At 41.3% G+C, this 21,746-nt stretch overlaps 1 protein-coding gene across 8 annotated transcripts in view; it reads left to right on the top strand.

The window, feature by feature from the left end:
- Window positions 1-21,746, top strand: part of LOC138763359 (plexin-A1-like) — a 339,669-nt gene that overhangs the window by 117,547 nt on the left and 200,376 nt on the right. For all 8 annotated transcript variants that reach the window (XM_069937350.1, XM_069937352.1, XM_069937351.1 and 5 more), the window contains one exon: window positions 18,899-19,039. In XM_069937350.1, coding sequence (XP_069793451.1) covers window positions 18,899-19,039 — 141 coding nt within the window. The remainder of the gene's footprint in view (window positions 1-18,898; window positions 19,040-21,746) is intronic.

Below are 21,746 nucleotides of genomic sequence, written 5' to 3'. Positions count from 1 at the left end.
GGGCTCGTCGCACCCTGGATGTACTTTCTTCTCCCTCCTCCCATTGGGCAGAAGGCTCAAGAGAGTGAAAGCACATACCAACACAGCTAAAGATAGTCTCTTCTGAAGCCATCAGGCTTCTGAATGAACCCCACAACAGTACTCTCATGCTGCCTTTACTTGGTGCTAATAAAAAGAATGGTGGCATTGCCAGAGTTGCTGTAACAGTAGCACTGCTGCAGTTATGGACGTGGGAGAGCAGGGAGTGGAGACACAGTGCTGCTCTGCTGGCTATTACTGCTTGGTGGTGATGTCAATAGCTCCATACAGCCTTTAATTGGCCAGTGAAAGGAGCCACCGAAGGGTCTTGGACGCTAAAGGCTTTTTGATTGTATTGGAGGTTTGGATCTGGAGCTCTGATTGCCAATTGTTTCAACAGTCGTCTGAGTGGCTGCAGAGGCTGCGATTGCTGGAGGTGAATCCACGGACCCTCAATGTCTCTGAAGGGACTCTCTTTTGAGTCTCTTTCTCCTACTGTTAGGGGACTGGGAAATGCTCATGGTGACTCTCTATTTGCCTTAAAGCAAACAAAAGTTGGAACCCCGATTTAATGTGAATGAGTCCAATGACTCATTCGCAGGAGTGGGGATATCCATGTATTAACTACAAAGAGTGGACAAGTAGTGGTGTGAGATACGAGTTACAATTCTTCTGCGCTGGACAAGCTCTACGTCTCTCCACCAGTCCTGAGGCTGTCACACCACCAAGGCAGTAGGAGAGAACGGTGTACTGGCCAGCAGTCTCTGGAACTCCTGGCTGCAGGGACGGTCATTCAAAGCACATGGACTACTAGGTTCAATGCAGCCTATGAACCAGGCCGCAGCATCAGGAGAGAACCAGAGCTGCCACCATCATCCAAGCGGCTTGGAGAGGTCACCAAGGCTGGTGAGAAATCAGTGCCCATGCGGGGGCTGTGGCGAAGATCCAGGCTTTGTTCTGAGTTTACCAGATCAGGAAATTATTAGGGAGCATTGGAAAGCACCTGGAGATGGAGGAGGGAGGCAGCTCCGGGGGGAATCAATAGAGGTATCCATAGACGCTGTCAGGAGATAACCCTGAGAATGTCCACCTGCACACGAGCGTGGCGCAGGATCTCAGAGTTGGAGAGGTGGTGAGCTGGAGCACGCAGCTCAATGCTGAGGGACCAGCAATTTGGATCAAGTGCCTCGCTTGCTACAACCCCTGCAAAGTGACTATACATGTAAAGGTGTTGGTGGCAGAGATAGGTACCTTATAAGCACCTTACACCTTGTAGGTACACTTATAAGCACATCTAAAAAAAGATAACCACCTACAAATACCGGGAGTGGGGGGGGGTCTCAATGCTCGCGAATGCCCCCCTTGGTGCTGACCCTGATCTTCTTATACAATGAAACTTTGACAGTGCGACCCAGCTTTTTCCGCGATACTATTTTTTTTGGATCAAATCATTGTGCTATAAAGGAGTTCCAATGTATATTACATTTTTTCTATTATTACATGACAATAAATGGCATCTTGAATCTTAATTACTTTTTGCACAGTAATTCTGTGCTCTGTAAATGTACTGTTATTGATGAGTCAGTGAATTATTCAGCTTGAATCAGGTCTTTTGGCCCTCTAAGTGTGCACTGACCATCAAGTACCCACTTACACTAATCCTATTTTGTTTTCCACACATTTTATGGGCTGCATAAATGTTAGAGCTAGCCCATTAGACCTCGCAGAAGAACTTTCCTCACTGTACTAGGTATAACAAGACAAATAATCTTAAAGGCTTTAGGACATTCTGTCTCAGGTAGGGGGCTACATAAATGAAAGCATTTTTAAATTTTCCAGTCTCCGTCATGGTTGGTTTTGGTAAATTGGCCGTGCTAATTTGCAATTGTCAGCTCTGAAAATGTTTTTCTCTTGGTGGACTGCCATAAGATGTAAAGAGTTAATTGTGAGAAGTGTCAGTGTCTGGTCCCTGTAGATAAGGCAACAGCTTTGAAGTCTGCCAGTGCGCTAACCTGCTGGAGGTGATACTGACAGGCAGAGGCAACTAATCAATCTTCCTGATAAGAGTTGAAAGCAATTCATGCTGCTTGCAAGGAGAGAGCTGGCCCTGTGTATTTATTCCAGGCTTGTTGGGAACAGCAAGAGATCCTTGCAAACTGATCCTGCCAATCTAGCCACATTGTTAACTCTTTATGGACCCTGGGAGTTGTCTCAGGCAACCTCTCAGGAGTAAGGGTAACTTGCCTCCATGAAAAAATGGACCATTCAGCCCATCAAGCCTGGTCTACTGTTTAATGAGATCACGGCTAATCTGACCGTGGACTCAGCTCCATTTACCCGCCTGTTTCCCATAAGTCTTAATTCTCCTGTTCTTCAGAAATCTCTCACTGTTCCCCTTTAATACATTCAGTGAGGTTGCCTCTACTTAAGTCTCATCAGTCATCTCATGACTGTTGTGGGTTCTGCATTGAGTAATGAGAGTTGAGTGTCACTTTCTTAAGTACAGATGTACTTAAGATGAGACAGAAGAGATAATAAATATGAAAGGATCGATAAATAATATCCAAACATGCAAAAAAAGGTGATGTTTAAATTATGTAACAAGATCTTTGGTAGTTCTGGAATGGTGTACGAGTTTGGGCAGTATAGGGAGGTTCAAATTCCTGATAGGTTTGAGGAGAAGAAAAAAACTATTCTCGAACTTGAAGGTGCCAGACTTTGGGCTTCTGGTTGAAGATATGATTGGATGGGCCAGTAAGTTTGCAGATGATATGGAAGTTGGAAGTGTTGTGGATAGTGTTGAAGGTTGTTATGGGTTAAGCAGGATATAGACAGGATGCAGAGTTGGGTGGGCTGATGGAGTTCAATTTGGATAAGTGTGAGGTGATGCATTTTGTTAGGTCAAACTTGAAGAAAGAGTTAATGCCAGGATACTTAACATGTGGAAGAAAAGAGGGCCCATGGGGTCCAAATTCATAGATATCTTCAGGTCACCATCCAGGTTGATGGGACAGTTAAGAAGGCCTAAGTTTTGCTGGCCTTCATTAATCAGGGGGTTTCAATTCAGAAATTGTGAGGTGATATTGCAGTTCTATAAATTTCTGGTGAGACCACTCTTAGAATATTGTTTTCAGTTCTGGTCACCTCATTATAGGAAAGCTATGGAGAGGGTGCAGAGGAGGTTTACCAGGATGTTGCCTAAATTGGAAATATGTCTTGAGGCAAGGTTAGCAGAACTAGGGATTTTCTCTTTGGAGCAAAGAAGGATAAGAGGTGACTTAATAGAGGTCTACAAAATGATGAGAGACATAGATAAGATAGGCAATCAACACCTTTTTCCCAGGCCAGGAGGAAGCAGCAAACACCAGAGGACAACTGCACAAAGTGGATGGAGGAAAGTTAAGAGGAGACATTAGTGGCAAGTTTTCTTTACACAGAGAGCTGTTTTTTCTGGGAGGTGGCAGAGGCGAGAACAATAGGTGCATTTAAGAGACTCTTGGGTACATGGATGAAAGAAAAATAGAGGTAGGGAGGGTTTAGTTTCATTTGGTAAATAAGCATGGGTCGGAACAACATCATCGGGTCCAAGTGCCTGCACTGTGCTATCATGTTTTAAATCATTTTACCTGAAGGTTGTAGTGAGAAGAGGTTGTGGCCAGGGTGATGGGGATGATGTTGGCTGCCCTTTTGAGGCAGTGCCTCAGATGTTTTCAGTGGATGGGAAGTCTGTGCCCATGATGGACTTGGATAGGTTTGCTGCTCTCTACAGCCCTCTGCATTCCTGGGCACTCAAATTACCAAACTAGTACCAACCAGTCAGTGTAGTTTTCACGGCACATCTGTAGAAATTCAATGGAGTATTTGAGTTTTTGTTGGTTAATGCATAAGGTGATGGCAATTATTGCCCCTGAACTGATTAGGTATTTAGATATAAGGGGTATAAATGGCTATGGTCTGGGCACAGGTCAGTGAGAACTGTCACAGAGTTCTGTAGTTTTCTGTGATTCAATGGTTTTGTGAATCCTTCCTCTCCATAAAATCTCTTCGTGCCTTTTGAATGTTGTAATTGTACTCACTTCCACAGCTCGTTCTGGCAGCTCTATCCAGATATGGACAAGCCCTGAGTGAAAAGCTTGCCCCTTAAAATTATCCTCTTTCACCTTAAACCTATGTATCATCTGAGGCACCATTCTGTTTCACAGATGAGACAGTTCTCCCTCCCACCATTCCACCCCCCCAACAAAACCTCATCCACCCCTCCACCCCCCCCCCTCCTCACACTGATGCTGTAGCCAATGATCAACAACCCTTTCAATAAGAGACCACCTGGTCATTGATCACCACTATGTAGAGTCACAGCAATGAACAGAACCTTCAGCCCATCTCGCCAATGCCAACCAGGTTGGCATTCTGGGCTAGTCCCATTGGTCTGCATTTGGTCTGTATCCTACTAATCCTTTCCTATCCATAGATCTGTCCAAATGTCCTATGACTGACGTAATTATACCTGTTTCTACAACTTCCTCTAATAACTCATTCCCAATACGGACTGCCCCCTCAGTGGAAATGTTGCCCCTTAATGTTCTCCTCCTTTACCATAAACCTATGCCCTGTAGTTTTAAGAATCATTTCCCCTTGGAAAAAGACTGTGAGCATTCTCTTTATCAGCAACTCACATGAAGTTATGAGCCTCTATTGGGTCACCCCTCAGCCTCCCATGCTCCAGACAATAAAGACCCAGCCTGTCTAACTGCTCCCTGTAAGTCAACCTCTCCAGATCCAGCAACATGCTGGTGCGAGGTGTGGAGAGAAGAGGAGCAGGTGCTGGAATCCTGAGTGCAAGAGGCACCCAGCAGGCTGGACTGGTTCTCAAGAGTTGCTGGAGTACTGGCGTTGGTCGGCACACAGAATTGGAGCTTACACAGAGCTGTAATGCCTGCTGTGCTTTAGAAGCCAATTGCCCTCATGCTCTCTTGGGGCATGGCCGCTTGTGTGGGAGGGGAGGGGAGGGGCGTCCGCAGTGCCTATGGCAATGGAGTCCAGTAGAAGTCGATGCCCATGGTGAGGTGTGTCAAACCAACTGTCTTAACCTGAAGGTGATTTTACAGCAAATTTTTAATGACATTGCATTTGCATATGGATTGAGAAAATGCCTTTTGCTGTGTCAGCCTGTGGCTCAATGGTAGTACTGCCAACTTCGAATCAGAACTGGTAGGTTGCCTTCTCACAAGGGTGGGATTCAAGGAAGGAATGAGTGCTGCATGGTTGGAGGTGAGGTGCTTCAAGTTAGATATTCAACTTGTATCTGAGTGAATGGGCTGGAATGTAAAGCCAACCCTCCCCATTGTCCTGGAGGCTACAGAATGAGAATCCAATAAGCATGTGCTGAGTCCATAAGACAGAGGAGCAGAAATAGGGTAACTCAGCCTCTCGAGTCTGCCCTGCCATCATGAGCTGATTGATCGATTTTCCCACTCAAGCCCACTACCCGGCCTTCTCCCCATAACATTTGATGCCCTGGGTAATCAAGAACCTATCAATTTTGCCCTTAAATACCTGAGTGACAGAGTGGCCTTTTGTGTTCTGTTTGATGCTCACTCCATAGTCGATGCTATTGGGTAATTAATTATTTGGCGATTGTCACACAGAAGTTTGTTGGAACTGCAAAATATATGCAGCAAGAGATTGAAAAAGAAGGAAAACTATGCCAGCTCACAGATGCTGCATGACCTGCTGGAGAAACTCAGCATCACAGTGGTTCTCAACCTTTTTCTTTCCTTTCACATCCCACTTTAAGCAATCCCTATGCCATGAGTTCTCTGTGATTAGTAAGGGATTGCTTAAGGTGGTATGTGAGTGGGAAGGGAAGATTGAGAATCACTGGTCTGGACCCAATTGTTACTGAAATATTTTGCTTGAGAAAAATTGTCATTGGCCCATTTCCTTTGGAGTTATGAAATGGTGCACATAACGAGTCAATTAGGGACGATTAAAGCAGTGGTTTTCAAAATTTTTCTTTCCCCTCACATACCACCTTAAGCATTTCCTTACTAATCATAGGGAATACTTAAAGTGGTATGTGAGGGGAAAGAAAAAGGGTGAGAACCACTGATCTATAGGAAGTAAAGGATAACGAACATTTCGGGCCTGGGGCCTCTGTCAAGGTATGGTCAGGTACTACACTCAACTTGAGCATCTGTAGACTTTGTTTCACTCAGATTGTGGGAGCTGCTGTATTTATGACTGAGAATTCTTTAAATGGTATTTAGTTATCTACTAAGTAGTTTGATACAGCCTACAAGGGAAGTATGGTGTTTCTTTTGGAATTGTATTTCCCCACTGCACTGAGGTGATGGTATATGGGTCTATGGGAGCAGATGTTGATTCAGATGAGTGGAAGTCAGTTGCTTCTCCGTGGAGGTGATACAGGTTCAAACCCCGGCACCTGGTCAATTTTCCAAGTAATAGCCAAATACAGCCAAAGCTAAATGTAAAAATTCAATTTGATACATGGTCACTCTTAATCTTCAAGCAATTGTCTTAATATCTTCTAATAAAAACAACATTGGATCTAAATGGAAGTTTTAACTTTTAACACTTTTCCCAAAGATAATTTAACTTGTATCCAAAAAATCTTAACTTTAGGACAGATCTGATTTAGCTCTAGGAATGCAAAGATGGCATACTGAAATAAAATCTTGTACCCCCCCCCCCCTTGAAAAGATAGCATATAAAATGGGGAAAATGAGGTGGCAAAGAAGTGGAAAAGAGATGTATGCAAGATATAAGATGGCCATGTTGAACTATATGACTATAAACATTAATGGAATACATAACCAAATTAAAAGGAAGAGGTTTCTAAATTTATTGTGTAAGGAAAAAAATAGATATAGCATTTGTGCAGGAAACGCATCTAACTGAAGCAGAACATAACAAACTAAAGAGAGATTGGGTAGGACAAGTAACGGCAGCATCCTATAATTCAAAAGCTAGAGGTGTAGCCATACTAGTTAACAAAAATGTACCAATCAAAATAGAGGAGGAAATAATAGATCTGTCAGGGAGGTATGCAATGATAAAGAGTCAGATATATTCAGAATTTTGGAATTTGCTGAATATATATGTGCCTAACGAGGAGGATCAAAAGTTTATGCAGGATACTTTTTTGAAGATTACAGACACACAAGGAAATATATTTATCGGAGGGGATTTTAACCTTAATTTTGACCCAATGTTAGATAAAACTGGACAAAAGACAAGTAAAAAGAAGAAAGTAGCCAAATTTGTGGTTAAATCAATGCAGGAAATGAAACTTATGGATATATGGAGGAGGCAACACCCAAGAGAGAAGGAATTTTCATATTATTCGAGTAGGCACAAAACTTACTCAAGGATTGATATGTTTTTGTTGTCAGCCCATATTCAAGGGAGAGTTAGGAAAACTGAGTATAAAGCTAGACTACTATCAGATCATTCACCCCTATTATTAGCAATAGAACTGGAGGACATCCCACCAAGAGCATATAGATGGAGGTTAAACTCCATGTGACTTATTGAACGCCAAATTAAAACATATTTTGAAATAAACACAGGATCAGTGAAAGACAAATTTATATTATGGGACGCAATGAAAGCCTTCATTAGAGGGCAGATAATAAGTTATGTGACTAAGATGAAAAAGGATTACATTCGGGAAATAGAGCAGTTGGTAAGGGAGATAGGAAGTACAGAAAAGGAATTAGTAAAAAGGGATGATATAACGAAAAGGAGAGAATTGGCTGACAAAAAAAATTAAATATGAAACATTACAAACATACAAGGTGGAGAAGAACATAATGAAAACAAAGCAAAAGTATTATGAACTGGGAGAAAAAAACACATAAAATACTAGCCTGGCAACTTAAAACAGAGCAAGCTAAAAGAACAATACTGGCATCAAGGAAAAAGGACAAACAAATTACATATAATCCAACAGAGATTAATGAGAAGTTTAAGGAATTTTATGAACAATTGTATCAAACTGAGAACGAGGGGAAAGATGATAAAATAGAGGAATTTTTAGCTAAAATTGAACTGCTGAAATTGCAAGAAGAGGAACAAAACAAACTAATAAAACTATTTGAAATAGAGGAAGTACAGGATATATTAAAAAAGCTGCCGAACAATAAAACACCAGGAGAGGATGGATTTCCAATAGAATTATAAAACATTTAAAGAGTTATTAATTCCTCCTCTCTTGGAAGTAATGAACCAGAAACACAAAACTTGCCAGATCATGTAAGACAGCAATAATTACAGTAATACCAAAGACAGGGAGGGATCCATTAACACCAGCATCATATAGACCAACATCTCTACTTAATTCAGGCTATAAGATAATAGCAAAATTATTAGCAAACAGATTGGCTGATTGTGTACCTAAAATAGTAAAACAAGATCAAATTGGAGTTATTAAAAAAAGACGAACAGCGGACAATATCTGCGAACTTATTAATCTAATTCACGCAGTTCAAGGAAATAAGACACCAACAGTGGCTGTTGCTCTAGACGCCGAAAAAGCCGTTGACAGAGTAGAGTGGAATTACTTATTTAAAATATTACAGAAATTCAATCTACCAGAAATCTTCACCATTGGTGAAGGTAACAGTAAATGGATATGTATCGAGTCACTTTAAATTAAGTAGGTCAACTAGACAGGGATGTCCACTATCCCCCTCACTGTTCACCTTAGCAATAGAACCTTTGGCAGAACTGATAAGAATAGAAAATAAAATAAAACAAAAGGGATAAAAATAAAAGAGAAAGAGTATAAAATCAGCTTATTTGCAGATGACATCATAATGTACCTAACAGAACCAGAGATATCAATAAAAGAATTACATAAGAAATTGAAGGAATATGGAGAAATATCAGGGCACAAGATCAACCCAAATAAAAGTGAAGTGATGCCAATGAGTAACGCAGACTACACAGAATTTAAAAAAGAATCACCATTTAACTGGCAAGCACAACCAATCCGATACCTGGGGATCAGGTTAGATAATAACTTAAGCCACTTGTACAAACTAAATGATCAGCCACTAATAAAGAAATTGCTGGAAGGCTTAGAACATTGGAAAGAATTACTGCTAACGTTGATAGGGAGGGTAAACTGCATTAAAATGAACGTGTTCCCAAGGATACAATACTTATTTTAAACATTACCAATTCCCTTAACAGAAAAATTCTTTAAGTAACTAAAGAGACTAATAAGGACATTCTTGTTGAAAGGGAGGAATCCAAGGGTTGCATTAGATAAATTTGCAGAGAGATATAATCAAGATGGTTTACAGTTACCAAATTTTAGAAATTATAATAGACCCGCACAATTGAGATATATCAAATTTTTACCAGACAAGGGAAAAACCAGATTGGACTAAGATATAGCTAGATAAAATAGGGGAAAAGGTACCGGAACATATACTTTATAAGTGGGATGAAAAGCTGGTGCAATATAAAAACTCTCCAGTACTGCATCATTTACTTAATACATGGAAGAAGATCCATTTAGAAAGGAAAAAAAAACAAATAATCAAATACCAAAATTACTATTGACGCAAAATCCGCTAATCCTTTTTACAATAGACAACCTTTCCTTTAAAGAATGGGAGAGAAAAGGAATCAAAAGAATAGAAAACTGTTTTTGGGAAATAATTTATTAACATTTGAACAGTTGAAGTACAAATATGGAATAACTCATGGTACAATGTTTGCATATCATTCAATTGAAAGATTATTTAAAGGATAAATTGGGAAACAGCTAGAGATTACCTGAAGGAAGCAGCTTTGAATACGTGATTACAGACACAATGATAATCAAAAGATTTATAACCAACATGTACATTAAGCTGCAAGAGAAGGAAAATGAAATAAACTAGAAACCAAAGCAGAAGTGGGAAAAGGATCTAAACATAAAGATAAAAAATGAAGTATGGGAAAAGTTATGTTCTGGAACTATGATGAATACAATATTACAAGGTTACGCATGATACAGTATAAATGGTTACACAAGGTATATATTACTCCTCAAAAATTAAAAAAAAATGGGATTCAACATTATTGAATAGATGTTTTCACTGTAAGAAGGAAATGGGAACAACAGTGCATACAACTTGGGCATGTACGAAAGTAAATACGTTTTGGGAAGAATTAAATCAGATACTAAATAAAATTACAAAAAACATACCAAATAAAAACAGAGATACTTCTTTTAACATAAGAACTAGAGAATTAGGCCTCAAATTGGATAAAGTGCAAAAAAAATTCATTATGATAGCAAAAAAATGTATAATGTCAACTTGGAAAATGGAAGAGAGCATGAGTATACAGCAATGTTACATGGAAATGAATAAATGTATTCCATTGGAAAAAATAACATATAATTTAAAAAAATAAAGTCACAATGTTTGAACAAATTTGGGAACCATACATGGAACATATCAGAGAGAGCTTGCCTATGACCTCCATCCCCTAAAATGAGAATGAAAATGATAAGAAGACAAAATGACTAGATTCAGTGTGTAATAAATAGATGATGCATTTTTCTTGTTTATTTTTCTTTGTGTGAAAATATTATTTTTTTGTTTTATTGTATTGTATATGTTAAATGTTTATGGGTACTGGAGGGGGGTGGGTAGAGGGGAGGGAAGGAAGGAGGGGGGGAAAAGGGGAGAAAAGACCACTGTGTAAATTTAATGAGGTACGTTTGTACATATTTTGGTTGATATGGTTAACGGTGTGAAAAATTTAAAAAAATTAAATAAAAGTAAAGATAACATATAATTTGAAGGACAAATATCATTTTTTTGTAAAAGTATGAAGCCCATATTTGAAAATTCTTGGTTTCAAGATTTGAGCTCTCAATCTGTTCCATTGAGATGTCTTGGTTTCACAGACGAATAGTTGAATTCTCTATATTTGATGATTTTCTTTCTTTTTGTGGGTAGATATGGGAAAGGAGTGTGAGTGGGGAGGGAGAGGGAGGTTTTGTTATTATCCACATATATTTTTCTGTATATGAATTTAATTATAATTGATGTTATTGTGGTTTTAAAATTTTAAAATAAAGTAGTCAAAAAAATTTAAGCAAGCTAATTTAAATTAGAGTTTACCCCAGTTTCTCCTCCCACAACCCAAAGGCCTGAGTTAATTGGAGGCTGAAATGTCCCCCATGTTGGTAGGTGAGAGGTGGAATCCAGGAAGAATTGTGGAATAGTTGTGGAGAAAGTTAGAGGGAGGCTAGGATTGGTCTGTGAGCTGGCATAATTTTATTTCTTTTTCAATCTTTTTATTAAATGTATTGAAAGAAAATAATACAAGCGGAGAAGAGAATACAGAATTAAATAGTTAAAAACAGAAACATCAATATATTGCGATACTTAATGCAACCTATAAAATTATAATATATTGAACAATGTTATCCCTTTCTCCTCATTTTGGAATATTCAAAAAAGAGATTAAAAGTTGTTGTTAAAACTGCCATCTAAACTATAAAAATAAACAAAAAAAAAAGCAAAAAATAAGTCTGGGCAGCCTAAACTGAGAGTTCACTACAACAGATCCATACAAACTATTTATCTGCTGCTTGGCAATTTTAAAAAAAGCCAACAGAAATTCAAAACAGTCTGGAAGGTAAAGTCAAAATACAAATTAACTCATATGAAAATAGTTTATAAAAGGACACCAAGTCTCTTCAAACTTAATAGAAGTATCAAAAGTGCAACTTCTAATTTTTTTCTATACTTAAACATGACACAACTTGAGAGAACCACTGCATCAAAGTAGATGAATTAGGATCTTTCCATTTAAATAAAATAGCTCTTCTGTCCAAAGCTGGCATAGTTTTGATGAGCCATAAGGCCTCTTTCTATGCATAAAGGAAATGTGGGAAAAGAACAGCCTTATAAAGGACTAAATAGAACACCCTGGCTGCTGCTTTTAATATCAGCAATAATGATGAGTCTATTGTCATATTGTGACAGAGTATATAGAGGTGTTTTGGAGATAAATTGGGAAAGGTTTGTTAGAGCAGGTCACACACAAACACTTTAAAACAGAATTTTTGCAGGAGCTTTTGCAAGACTGCTCAGAGACTTCAATAATGGAGTGTTGTTTGCAAAAGGCAACAAATATAACAGGCAGTAGCAGCTTTGTCTGGAAACAGAACTTACTGTCTGGAAGATCATGTGATCTTTATGTGAGCAGAGAAAAAAGCAGATTTTGCTCTCAGAGAGGAGGGAGTGAGAGAGAGGAGAGACACAGACATTGGTTCCAGAGGGACAAGCTGGCAAGCTTTGCAAGATGGCCTTGTCAAAAGAGAAGACTGGCTTTTCGGTGTTTCCCTTGGAATAGGTAAAACAGAAAGGAACTCTGTAGTGACCTGAAAGAAAGAGGTTATCATCTTGAGAACCCTGAAGGGGAGCAAGTTTCGTCAGCAAGACACTGGAGTGGCTGATTAAAAAGGAATCAGTTGTGGATGTCTTGGAACAAAAGAAACTCTCTGAAAACCAACAAGAACCTTTCTGAGTGGTAACCATTTACCTGTTAAGCACCAAAACCTGGTGAACTTTATTAATGTTAAACATCTGTGCACAGTACAGAAATTGCCTGCAACCTGTGAGATTGGACTGTGAACCAAAGAACTTTGCTGAACTTACACACACATTACACACACTTGTGTTTAGAATTAGAAGGGGGCTAAGTAGGTTAAGTAATTCAATAGCGATAAGTTGAAGTTTGATTTGATTTTCATGTTCAAAGATAATTAAAAGCAACTTTTGTTTAAATAACCCTTGTGGTGCATATCTATTGCTGCTGGGTTTTGGGCTCCTCTGGGCTCGTAACAATATACATGGTAAAATGTACATATGCTCTGAAAATTTTAGTTGCTGCAGCTGAACAGGTACTTTGACAAAAGAAAAACAACTTTAAAGAAAGTATACTTGAATTAAAATGTCAACCTAAAAAAGGTAATAAACATTTACAGTTATCCCAAAAAATATGGTTTGCAATAGTGCAGACAGTCCTTTTGTAATGTTGGAGCAGTCCCTAATTAGTGTTACAAGGGGAAGTTCAAGACTGATAGATGTTGGAAATAAACTGTTTTTGAGGCAAGAGGTCTTCAGGCCTCTGCCAGTGAGAAGTTGTGACCAGGGTGATTGGGGTGCTTTATGGTGTTGGCTGCTTTTTTAAGGCAGAACCTCACATGGGTATCTGCAATGGATGGGAGGTCGGAGCCTGTGATGGACCTGGCCTCGTTTTTTACCCTCTGTAGTCTTCTGTGTTCCCAAACTAGGCTGTGATGCAATCTGTCCGTATACTTTGCCATGGAGCACTTATAGAAGTTTGATAGAATTTCAGACGACATGGTAAATCTCAAACTTCTTAAAAAGTAGAGGCATTTGGTGAGGCTTCTTCACTGTGCTGGGTCCAGAAGAGATCCTCTGTTATGTGGACTCCCAGTAATTTGAAGATTCTAATCACCTCCACCCCCGTCCCATCATTGTGGACAGTTGTGTGATTCCTCAACCTCTCCTTCCTAAAATCAAATACAAGGTCCTTGATCTTGGTGACGTTGTGAGCAACCAGATTCCCAATCTCCATGCTGTATTCTGACTCATCCTTTCTAGTAATTTGGCCAACGATGGAGGCTGATCCTTCCCCCAGAGGTCTCCCTTGCTCAGAGACCTGTTTCCCCCCCGCTCCCAACCTGGGTCTCCCTCAGAGACGATGCTCTTCCCTGAGTCCTAGCATCATCTAATTCCTAGATCTTTTCCCCAGGAGTCTCTCTAGTCAGGAAACTCTTTCTTCATTCTTCTTTCCCTCTCATTCCTCTCAAACATGATAATAATGATTGGTTTATTCTCATACACATTGCACATTGGCACCAAAATTCTTACTTTTTTCATCTTGGAAAAAAAAGCACAATTACGAGAGAAGACATTCAATTATCCCAGTATGGAAAGAGATAATAAAATAGACCTAAATAAATATTGAAAAATTACAGAGAAGAGGTTGCATTCCACTAGTGTACGTTGATTTTGTGGTGGTGGAGTAGTTCATGGTTAGGGTAGGAAGGGGAGGTTAGGGCCTGTTGGAAAGAATTTGATTTTGAAGCTGGAGGTGCTAACTTTTGCGTCTGTACCTTCATCATTCACTCAGCAGATGAGGTTCACTGAGAAAGTCTCAGTTGGACACAAGAAAGGGTTGAGGCACCTGGCCATACCCACGGCTGACACACCACGAGACCCAGCAGGCACCAACTCACCAGTGAGCGGGAGACCAGAGGTCAACCAACACCAACCCAGGGCAATGCTTTAGGTACCAGCAGCACCATTTGTGACTGGAAATGTCTGGCTCACTGACTCCATTACTTTCTCTGGTGATGATGACAGACTTACTGCTTCCAGCATTCCCTGGAATTGGTAGGGACTGCTTTAAGAGTGGAGTTGGCCAGGAGCAATGAGAAATGGTGCCAGATAACATCCAGCTAAGAGCTCATTCGAGACTTTGCTTTAACGTTATGGTTGATTTTTAATGTAAGCTTGACATCCAGCTCAACATTGACAGCTACTTTCAGAGGTAACTGCAGAGACCCTGCTGTAAAGCAATGAGCTCCTGCCATCTTAAAGGTTGAGTGACACATGGGAAACCGATGGCACTGTCCAGCTGCTGACCACTGCACACACAGGCTAGTACAACAGCTGGATCCCTCAGGAAACTGCCAGCCAGTCAACAGCAGGAATTAGGCCACAATGAAGGAAGTCTGATTGGATTTGAGATTATTGTGGATTAAATTACTGCCATTTTCAGCCCAGTCTAACTCTGTCACTTGGTTGAAAAATTGCAACTAAATGTTGGTGGGTGGCTGGTGTGAAAAACGTCCTGCTCATTTCTCCACTCACCCTGAAAGTCGCATTCTACCCAGTAATACAGACTCTTAAGTTGATTTAATGATCATAAGTGGATTATTTAATTCAATTGGAACTAGCTGGAGGATGTAGATTTGGGTGATTCCCTTTCAATCCATCTTTATTATTCCTCCCTCACTTTTTTAATTTTATTGCAGCCACTTAGCATTTAATTAGTCGCTCTCTTCACTCAGAATTCTGCTTGTGATCGCTTTGAGAGCCCAATGCACAGAGCCTGAGCCTGGCCTGGGACCTTGGATCTGCGTGTGTGATGACTTTATACACATCCCCAGGACTAAGCAGTTTCTGTACCTGTGAGAGTACCCAGGGAGTGAGTGCTGCAACTGTGAATGGATGTAAATAGGGTGAGATATGTGCAGATCCTTAATGATATGTGAAATATTTGTACAGATACCCAAATGCCTGTGCAGATGTAAATATGCTCCCAGGGGATTTGTGCCGATGATCATACTCATAAGAGCCTCCACGGATATCAATGCATTTCCTCGGGAGAATAGGCTCACAGGAAGTTTGCTCAGATGCCAGCTTGTTCCCAGGGAGATGGTACAGATGTTAGCCTGATCACAGGGAAATGGTACAGATGTTAACCAGCTCCTGGGGAGACCTTACTGATGTAAACCTGCTCATGGGGAGACAGTACTGATGTTAACCAGCTCCTGGGGAGATGGTACTGATGTTAACCTGATCGTGGGGGAGACAGTACTGATGTTAGCCAGCTCCTTGGGGAGACAGTACCAATGTTAATCAGCTCCTGGGGAGACAGTACTGATGTTAACCAGCTCTTGGGGAGACAGTACTGATGTTAACCTGATCGCAGAGAGACAGTACTGATGTTCGCCTGATCACGGGGAGACAATACTGATATTAACCTGATCGCAGGGAGACGGTACAGATGTTAGCCTGATCGCGGAGAGACGGTACTGATGTTAACCTGATCACAGGAAGACAGTACTGATGTTAACCTGATCGCGGGGAGATGGTACTGATGTTAACCTGATCGTGGAGAGATGGTGCTGATGCTAGTCTGATCGGGGGGAGGTGGTGCTGATGCTAGCCTGATTGGGGGGAGGCGGTGCTGATGCTAGCCTGCTCCGGGGGGAGGCAGTACAGATGTTGATGGATCTAGAGGAGCTAAATTATGGTCTATTGGTCCTCTGGAAATAAATGAAGTAATATTCTAATACTGAGCAGGTTTATCCTGCTTTTGTTGGACTTTACACTATCACATTGTTTCCATTTCTGATCATCTTCTTTCATTGTCCGGACCTCACTGTCCTGTTGCCCATGTCCCAACTCACATCTGGCCCTGCAATGCCTGTATCACAACACTCCAATGCAAGCATAAAGGAGCCCTCTGCCATCCCTTGCCTCTTGTTTCCACAGCTGTCTTGGCCAAAATTCTGGCATACCTGTCGTAAAGGTCCGTATTCTCCTCTAATTCCCCTCCGTCAAGGTGCTGCCTCAGGGCTGGAGTTGCAAGTCTGGTTCATGTGTGCAGGAAGTGTCCAGGTATTAGACAGCCTTAAAAGGTATAGTATAAACACATGTCTCGTTTCACCATCTCTCTGTCTCCACCTTGGGAGACAAATTATCCACAGGTGATATGTACTTGATGAAGGGCTTGGGCCTGAAATGTTGGTTAATTACCTTTACTTCCTCTGGATGCTGCGTGACCTGCTGATTTTCTCCAGCATGCCAATTAGGTACAATTAAAACAGTGGTTTTCAAACATTTTCTTTCCAATCACATACTACCTTAAACAATTCCTTACTAATCACAGAGCACCTTTGGCATTGGGATTACTTAAGGTGGTATGTGAGTTTAAGGGGTGGCAGTTTGAAAACCACTAATGTTCTAAACTTTCCTATCCATAGATCTCTCCAAATGCCTTTTAATGTCAGAATTGTACCCATTTCTACAGCTTCCTCTGGCAGCTTGTTCCAGATTTGGGGCACCCTCTGAATGAAAAAGATTCCCCTTGGGTCCCTCTTAAATCTCTCCCCTCTCACTTTAACCTAGAATTGTCTTACCGTGGGGGGAGGGGGGAAGACTGAGCATTCACTTTATCCACGCCCCTCTTGATTTTATAAACCTCTATAAGGTCCCCCTCCTCAGCCTCCTGCACTCCAGGAAATAAAACCCAGCCTGCGCAACCTCTCCCTAGAACTCAAACCCTCTAGTCTTGGTAATATTTAGGGTGGCAGAGTTTGTGTAGTAGTTAACAAGATGCTATTACAGCACCACTGACTCCAGTTGGAATCGGCACGAGTTTCTATGTTTTTCCTGTGTCTGTGTGGGTGCCCTTTGGGTGCTTTGGTTTCCTCCCACGTTCGAAAGACGTATGGGTTCAGTAGCTTAATGGGTCACGTGGGCTGGAAGGGCCTATTACTGTGTTGTATCTCTAAATTTAAAAATAAAATAACAAATCCTGGTGAATCTCCTCTGCACCCCTTCCAACGGTTTGATGTACTGGCTGTGTAGGCTCCTCATCCTGGAGAAAAGCACTCTCTGTGTCCAGCAGGTTGAGCCCCATAAAATGTTGTAACTATTAATGAGATCATTGCTCATTCTTCTAAACTCGAGTGAGTGCTTGGCTGGCCTCATCTGATGTTGAATCTTTCTTGCCCCCACCTCTCTATATGGTTAGTATGTTTTCTTTCCTGCCAAGTGATGGGAACTGTGCACAACATTCCAGGTGCGATCTCACTAAAACAATTCTTCACTATTGTACTTAAATCCTTTAAAAATGCACCTTAATAATAAACATACTCTGTGGAATGTTTGTCATTGAGAATGCCCTGCCACAGAATATTGTGAGACCAGTTTGTTAGACATATTAATAAGGGAGTTGGATGTGGTAGTTAGGGTATAGGGGCCAGTGACTAGAACCACGGAACACTACAGCACATAAAAATGCCCTTTGGCCCATCCGATTGGTACCGGTATGGTCCATGTGCAGATCAATGGGATTTTGCATAGTCCCATAGACTTGCACCTGGATTATATCCCTTCATACCTCTTCCATCCATGTAACATATTTGAATTTTTAATTGTCAAAATTGAGCCTGATTCACCACTTCAGCTGGCAGCTCATTCCACACTCTCGCCACTCTCTGAGTGAAGAGGTTTCCCCTACATACCTCAACTTCATGGTACTGAGTAGGGTACTGAGGTCGCACGATCAGTCGTATTACAGGAACAACGTGGGAAGCTTTGGAGAGGGTGCAGAAGAAATGTACCAGGATGCTGCCTGGATTGGAGAGCACGTCTTATGAGTCACAAAGTTAGCAGAGCTAGGGGTTTCCATCTTGGAGTGAAGACGGCTAAGAGGTAACTTAATAGAGGTCTTCAAGATTATGAGAGGCATAGATAAGGTGGACAGCCAGAAATTACCAAAGGACAACTGCACACGATGAAGGGAGAAAGGTTTATGGGAGACATCAGGGTTAAGTTTTTTCACATGGAGTGATGGGTGCCTGGAATGCTTTGCTAGGGTTGGTGGTGGAGGCTGATACAATGGAGACATTCAAAAGACTTTTAAATAGGCACATGGTTGCAAGAAAAATAGAGTTATGTGAGTGAGCTAGGGAAGTTTTAGATTGTTTAGAAGGGAATACATGTCCTGTGCTGTAAGATTCTCTGTTCAATATTGAATGGTTGCGTCGGAACGACGGGCTGAATGGCCTTCTGTTGGCCATATTTGTATGTTTATTTGCTTGTTGCACCTGAACCATGTTTTCAAGTGAATTGTGTCAAGGAGAGACGGGTGTCTGGGAGCATCTGTATCTTCTGGCCTGGCACCATTTAACATAGACTTGCAACTCCTGCGCACCACTGAAGATGGCCTCTAACTTTCCCCGCGGTTGCATTCTGGTTGCTCTAATGGTAGGATTCCTATGCCTTTGCCCTAGGTTTTGGTTGACTCAGTGGTTACCGGCTCAGGAGGTCCGATGCTGTACGAGAACGTGACCATTGTGGAGGGGAGCCCCATACTCCGTGACCTGGTCTTCAGCCCTGATTACCAGTACCTCTACACCATGACGGACAAGAGTGTGAGTATCACCTACCAAGCCGTGAAAAACATGCAGTGGGGGGGGGGGGGGCTATATGAGTTCATTATCTGGGTTTACGTTTAGGTTATTTAATAATCTGGAGTGGACAGTATAATAGGGAATGGACGTACGGGGCACCAAGCAGTGTGGTGATGACACCGTTGGATTGGTGAGGACCAGAGATCCTGATACAGTGATCCACAGATGATATAGTTCATAGAAGCAACTTAAATATGTTATTCACCGGCCAGTTGGTATGGCCAGACTCTGACAACCAGTCTGCTCAGTATGTGCCAATGAGTCTCTAATGGTCATCTCCAAACATCAGTCTCTACCGGTCAGTATGCACTGGTCACTCTGAGCCAGTGGGTCTTTAGTGATAATACACCGAAATTGGAGGGACAGGTGATTCTGCTGTGAGACTGGACACAGACAGATTAAGTGATTAGATGAAAACCTGGCAAATAGAATATAATGTGGGGATGTGTGAGGTTTTCGGGTTTGATAAGAGGAAAAAATGGCAGATTGCTGTCCATTGGAGATGGACTGCAAGTGAATGAAGTTCAGGGGGATTCAGATGTTCTAGCACATGAACCACAGAAGGCCCAACAACTGATGCAGAGGAAGATGGCACGTTGGTCTGAATTTAAGAACAGGTGTTGGTGAGTTCACACCTGCAATACTGGTCCCCTTGCTGAACAAAAGATATGGTAGTATTGGAGGCTGTCCAAAGGAGGTTCACCAGGCTAATTCCTGGCATTCGAGATTTGTCCCATCAGGAGAAGCTGGGGAGTTGGGTCTGTATTCCATAGAATTTGAAAGAATAAGAGTGATCTTTATTGGAATACCTGGGATATTAAAGGGCCATGACAGAGTTGATATTGAGATGTTTTCATCAGTGGGAGAGATGTAAACACAAGACATTGCTACTGAATAAAGGAGACAATCATTTAAAACCAATGTGTGTAGAGATTTCTTCTCTCAGAGTATGGTGAATCTCAGAATGCTGGAGGCTGGATCATGAGATATATTTAAGAAGGAGATAGATTGAAATATCGAGGGGTTAAGGGAACTGGCACAGAAGAGGGTTTGAGAATAGATGGAACAGAATAGAATACATTGGATGGCGGGACAGGTTGGAGAGGCCAAATGGCCTCCTTCCACTCCTATTGTCCTGTGTTCTGGTGTTGCTCTAGGACCATACACAAACTCACGCCGCCTGAAAAGTAAATCAAGGGTAACCAATGTTGTGGATTGGGCACTTTGCCAAGGTATAAACAAAAACAGACAGGTGGTTGAATAAAAAGATGGTGGGGAGGGGAGGAGGGAGGGAGGAAGGGGCAGGTGGGTGAATACAGGTTAACAGGTAAGAGGTTATACATTAGTGGGAGGGTAGAAGAGGAAAAGAGCATAGATGATGGGGGAGAGGGTCGAGGGTTGGTCTAGGGCCAGCAGTCTTATCAACCAAGAGGCAACCAGGCACATACACACTCAGCTTGAAGTAAATCATAAAACTCTCTCAGTTTGAAGCTTCAGCTCCGTGGAGTATGTACAATCTTCAGCTGATGTGTGAAATTGCACAACAGAAGACCGCTCAGCCCATGTGCCCATGTCAGGTGCTTGGTACAGTCATCCATTTGGTTGTACTCACAGGCTCCATAGTATCACTTTCTCAAATGCTTCTCCAGTTTCCTTTTAAAATGGCTTCCACACTCCCGAGGGTGTATGTTTCAGGTGGCCTACACTCACCTCTGCCAGAAATTTCTTCAACACATTCCCTCTTCATCTTTTACCTTAAGCCTTGAATCATGCATTCATAAAGGTTTACAGCTCAAAATAGTTCCTACTTGTCAATGCCCATCAACTTGTCCATCCAAGGCTTCCTTCAGCCTGTAACACTTTCAACCTTTCTTCTCCACATAGCTGCCCAAATGTCCCACCTCTACAGCTTCCTCTGGCAACTCATTGCGTGTACTCATTACCCTCTGCGTGACAGAGTTGTCCCTCAGGACCCTTTTAAATCTTTTCCCTCTCATTTTAAATCTATGCTCTTGAGTTGTATGTCATTGCATCTTTGTGTGTTATGGTAGCATTGGACCGGAAGTCAATACAGAGCATTATTGAAATAGCTGAGAAAAATCATGAGTTCTCCCTTACCTGTGTTGTCAACGTTCTCTGGCAGCATTGTTTAGATGGGGCTCAAAGAATTATTCAGGACCCTTTCCGTCAGGACACAGCATCTTTGACCCACTACCATTGGAAAGGAAGTGCAGACAGGAGCATCAAAGTCAGGTCTGCCAGGCTGGAAATAGCTTATGACTTGAGTGAAACACAAAAGTCTACAGATACTGTGATTGTAGTCAAAACACAGAATTACTTGAGGAAGAACTCAGACCCAAAACATCGGTAATATATCTTTATCTCCTATAGATGCTACGGGACCCTCCAGCATTTTGTTTTAAATAGCTTCTGCCCACAGACTGCAAGATCATTGGATGGTATTGTGTAAACTTCGCTCTCTTATAAATGAAACTGATTAAATTATTCCAGAATATTTAAACATATTTATTTTATATTATATTTCTATGGATGTATGTGATTATTATGGGCTGTGTGAGAAATATATTGTGTGTATATCAGTGTGCACTGTGGTCAAGAAGTATATGAACAATATAGTCAGACGACAATAAGCTTGAACTTGTAGATA

This window comes from Narcine bancroftii, chromosome 5 (assembly GCF_036971445.1).
Source record: "Narcine bancroftii isolate sNarBan1 chromosome 5, sNarBan1.hap1, whole genome shotgun sequence".
Taxonomy (NCBI): Eukaryota; Metazoa; Chordata; class Chondrichthyes; order Torpediniformes; family Narcinidae; genus Narcine; species Narcine bancroftii.
The sequence above is the reverse complement of the archived record's forward strand: the minus strand, read 5'-3'. Positions and strand labels throughout refer to the sequence as shown.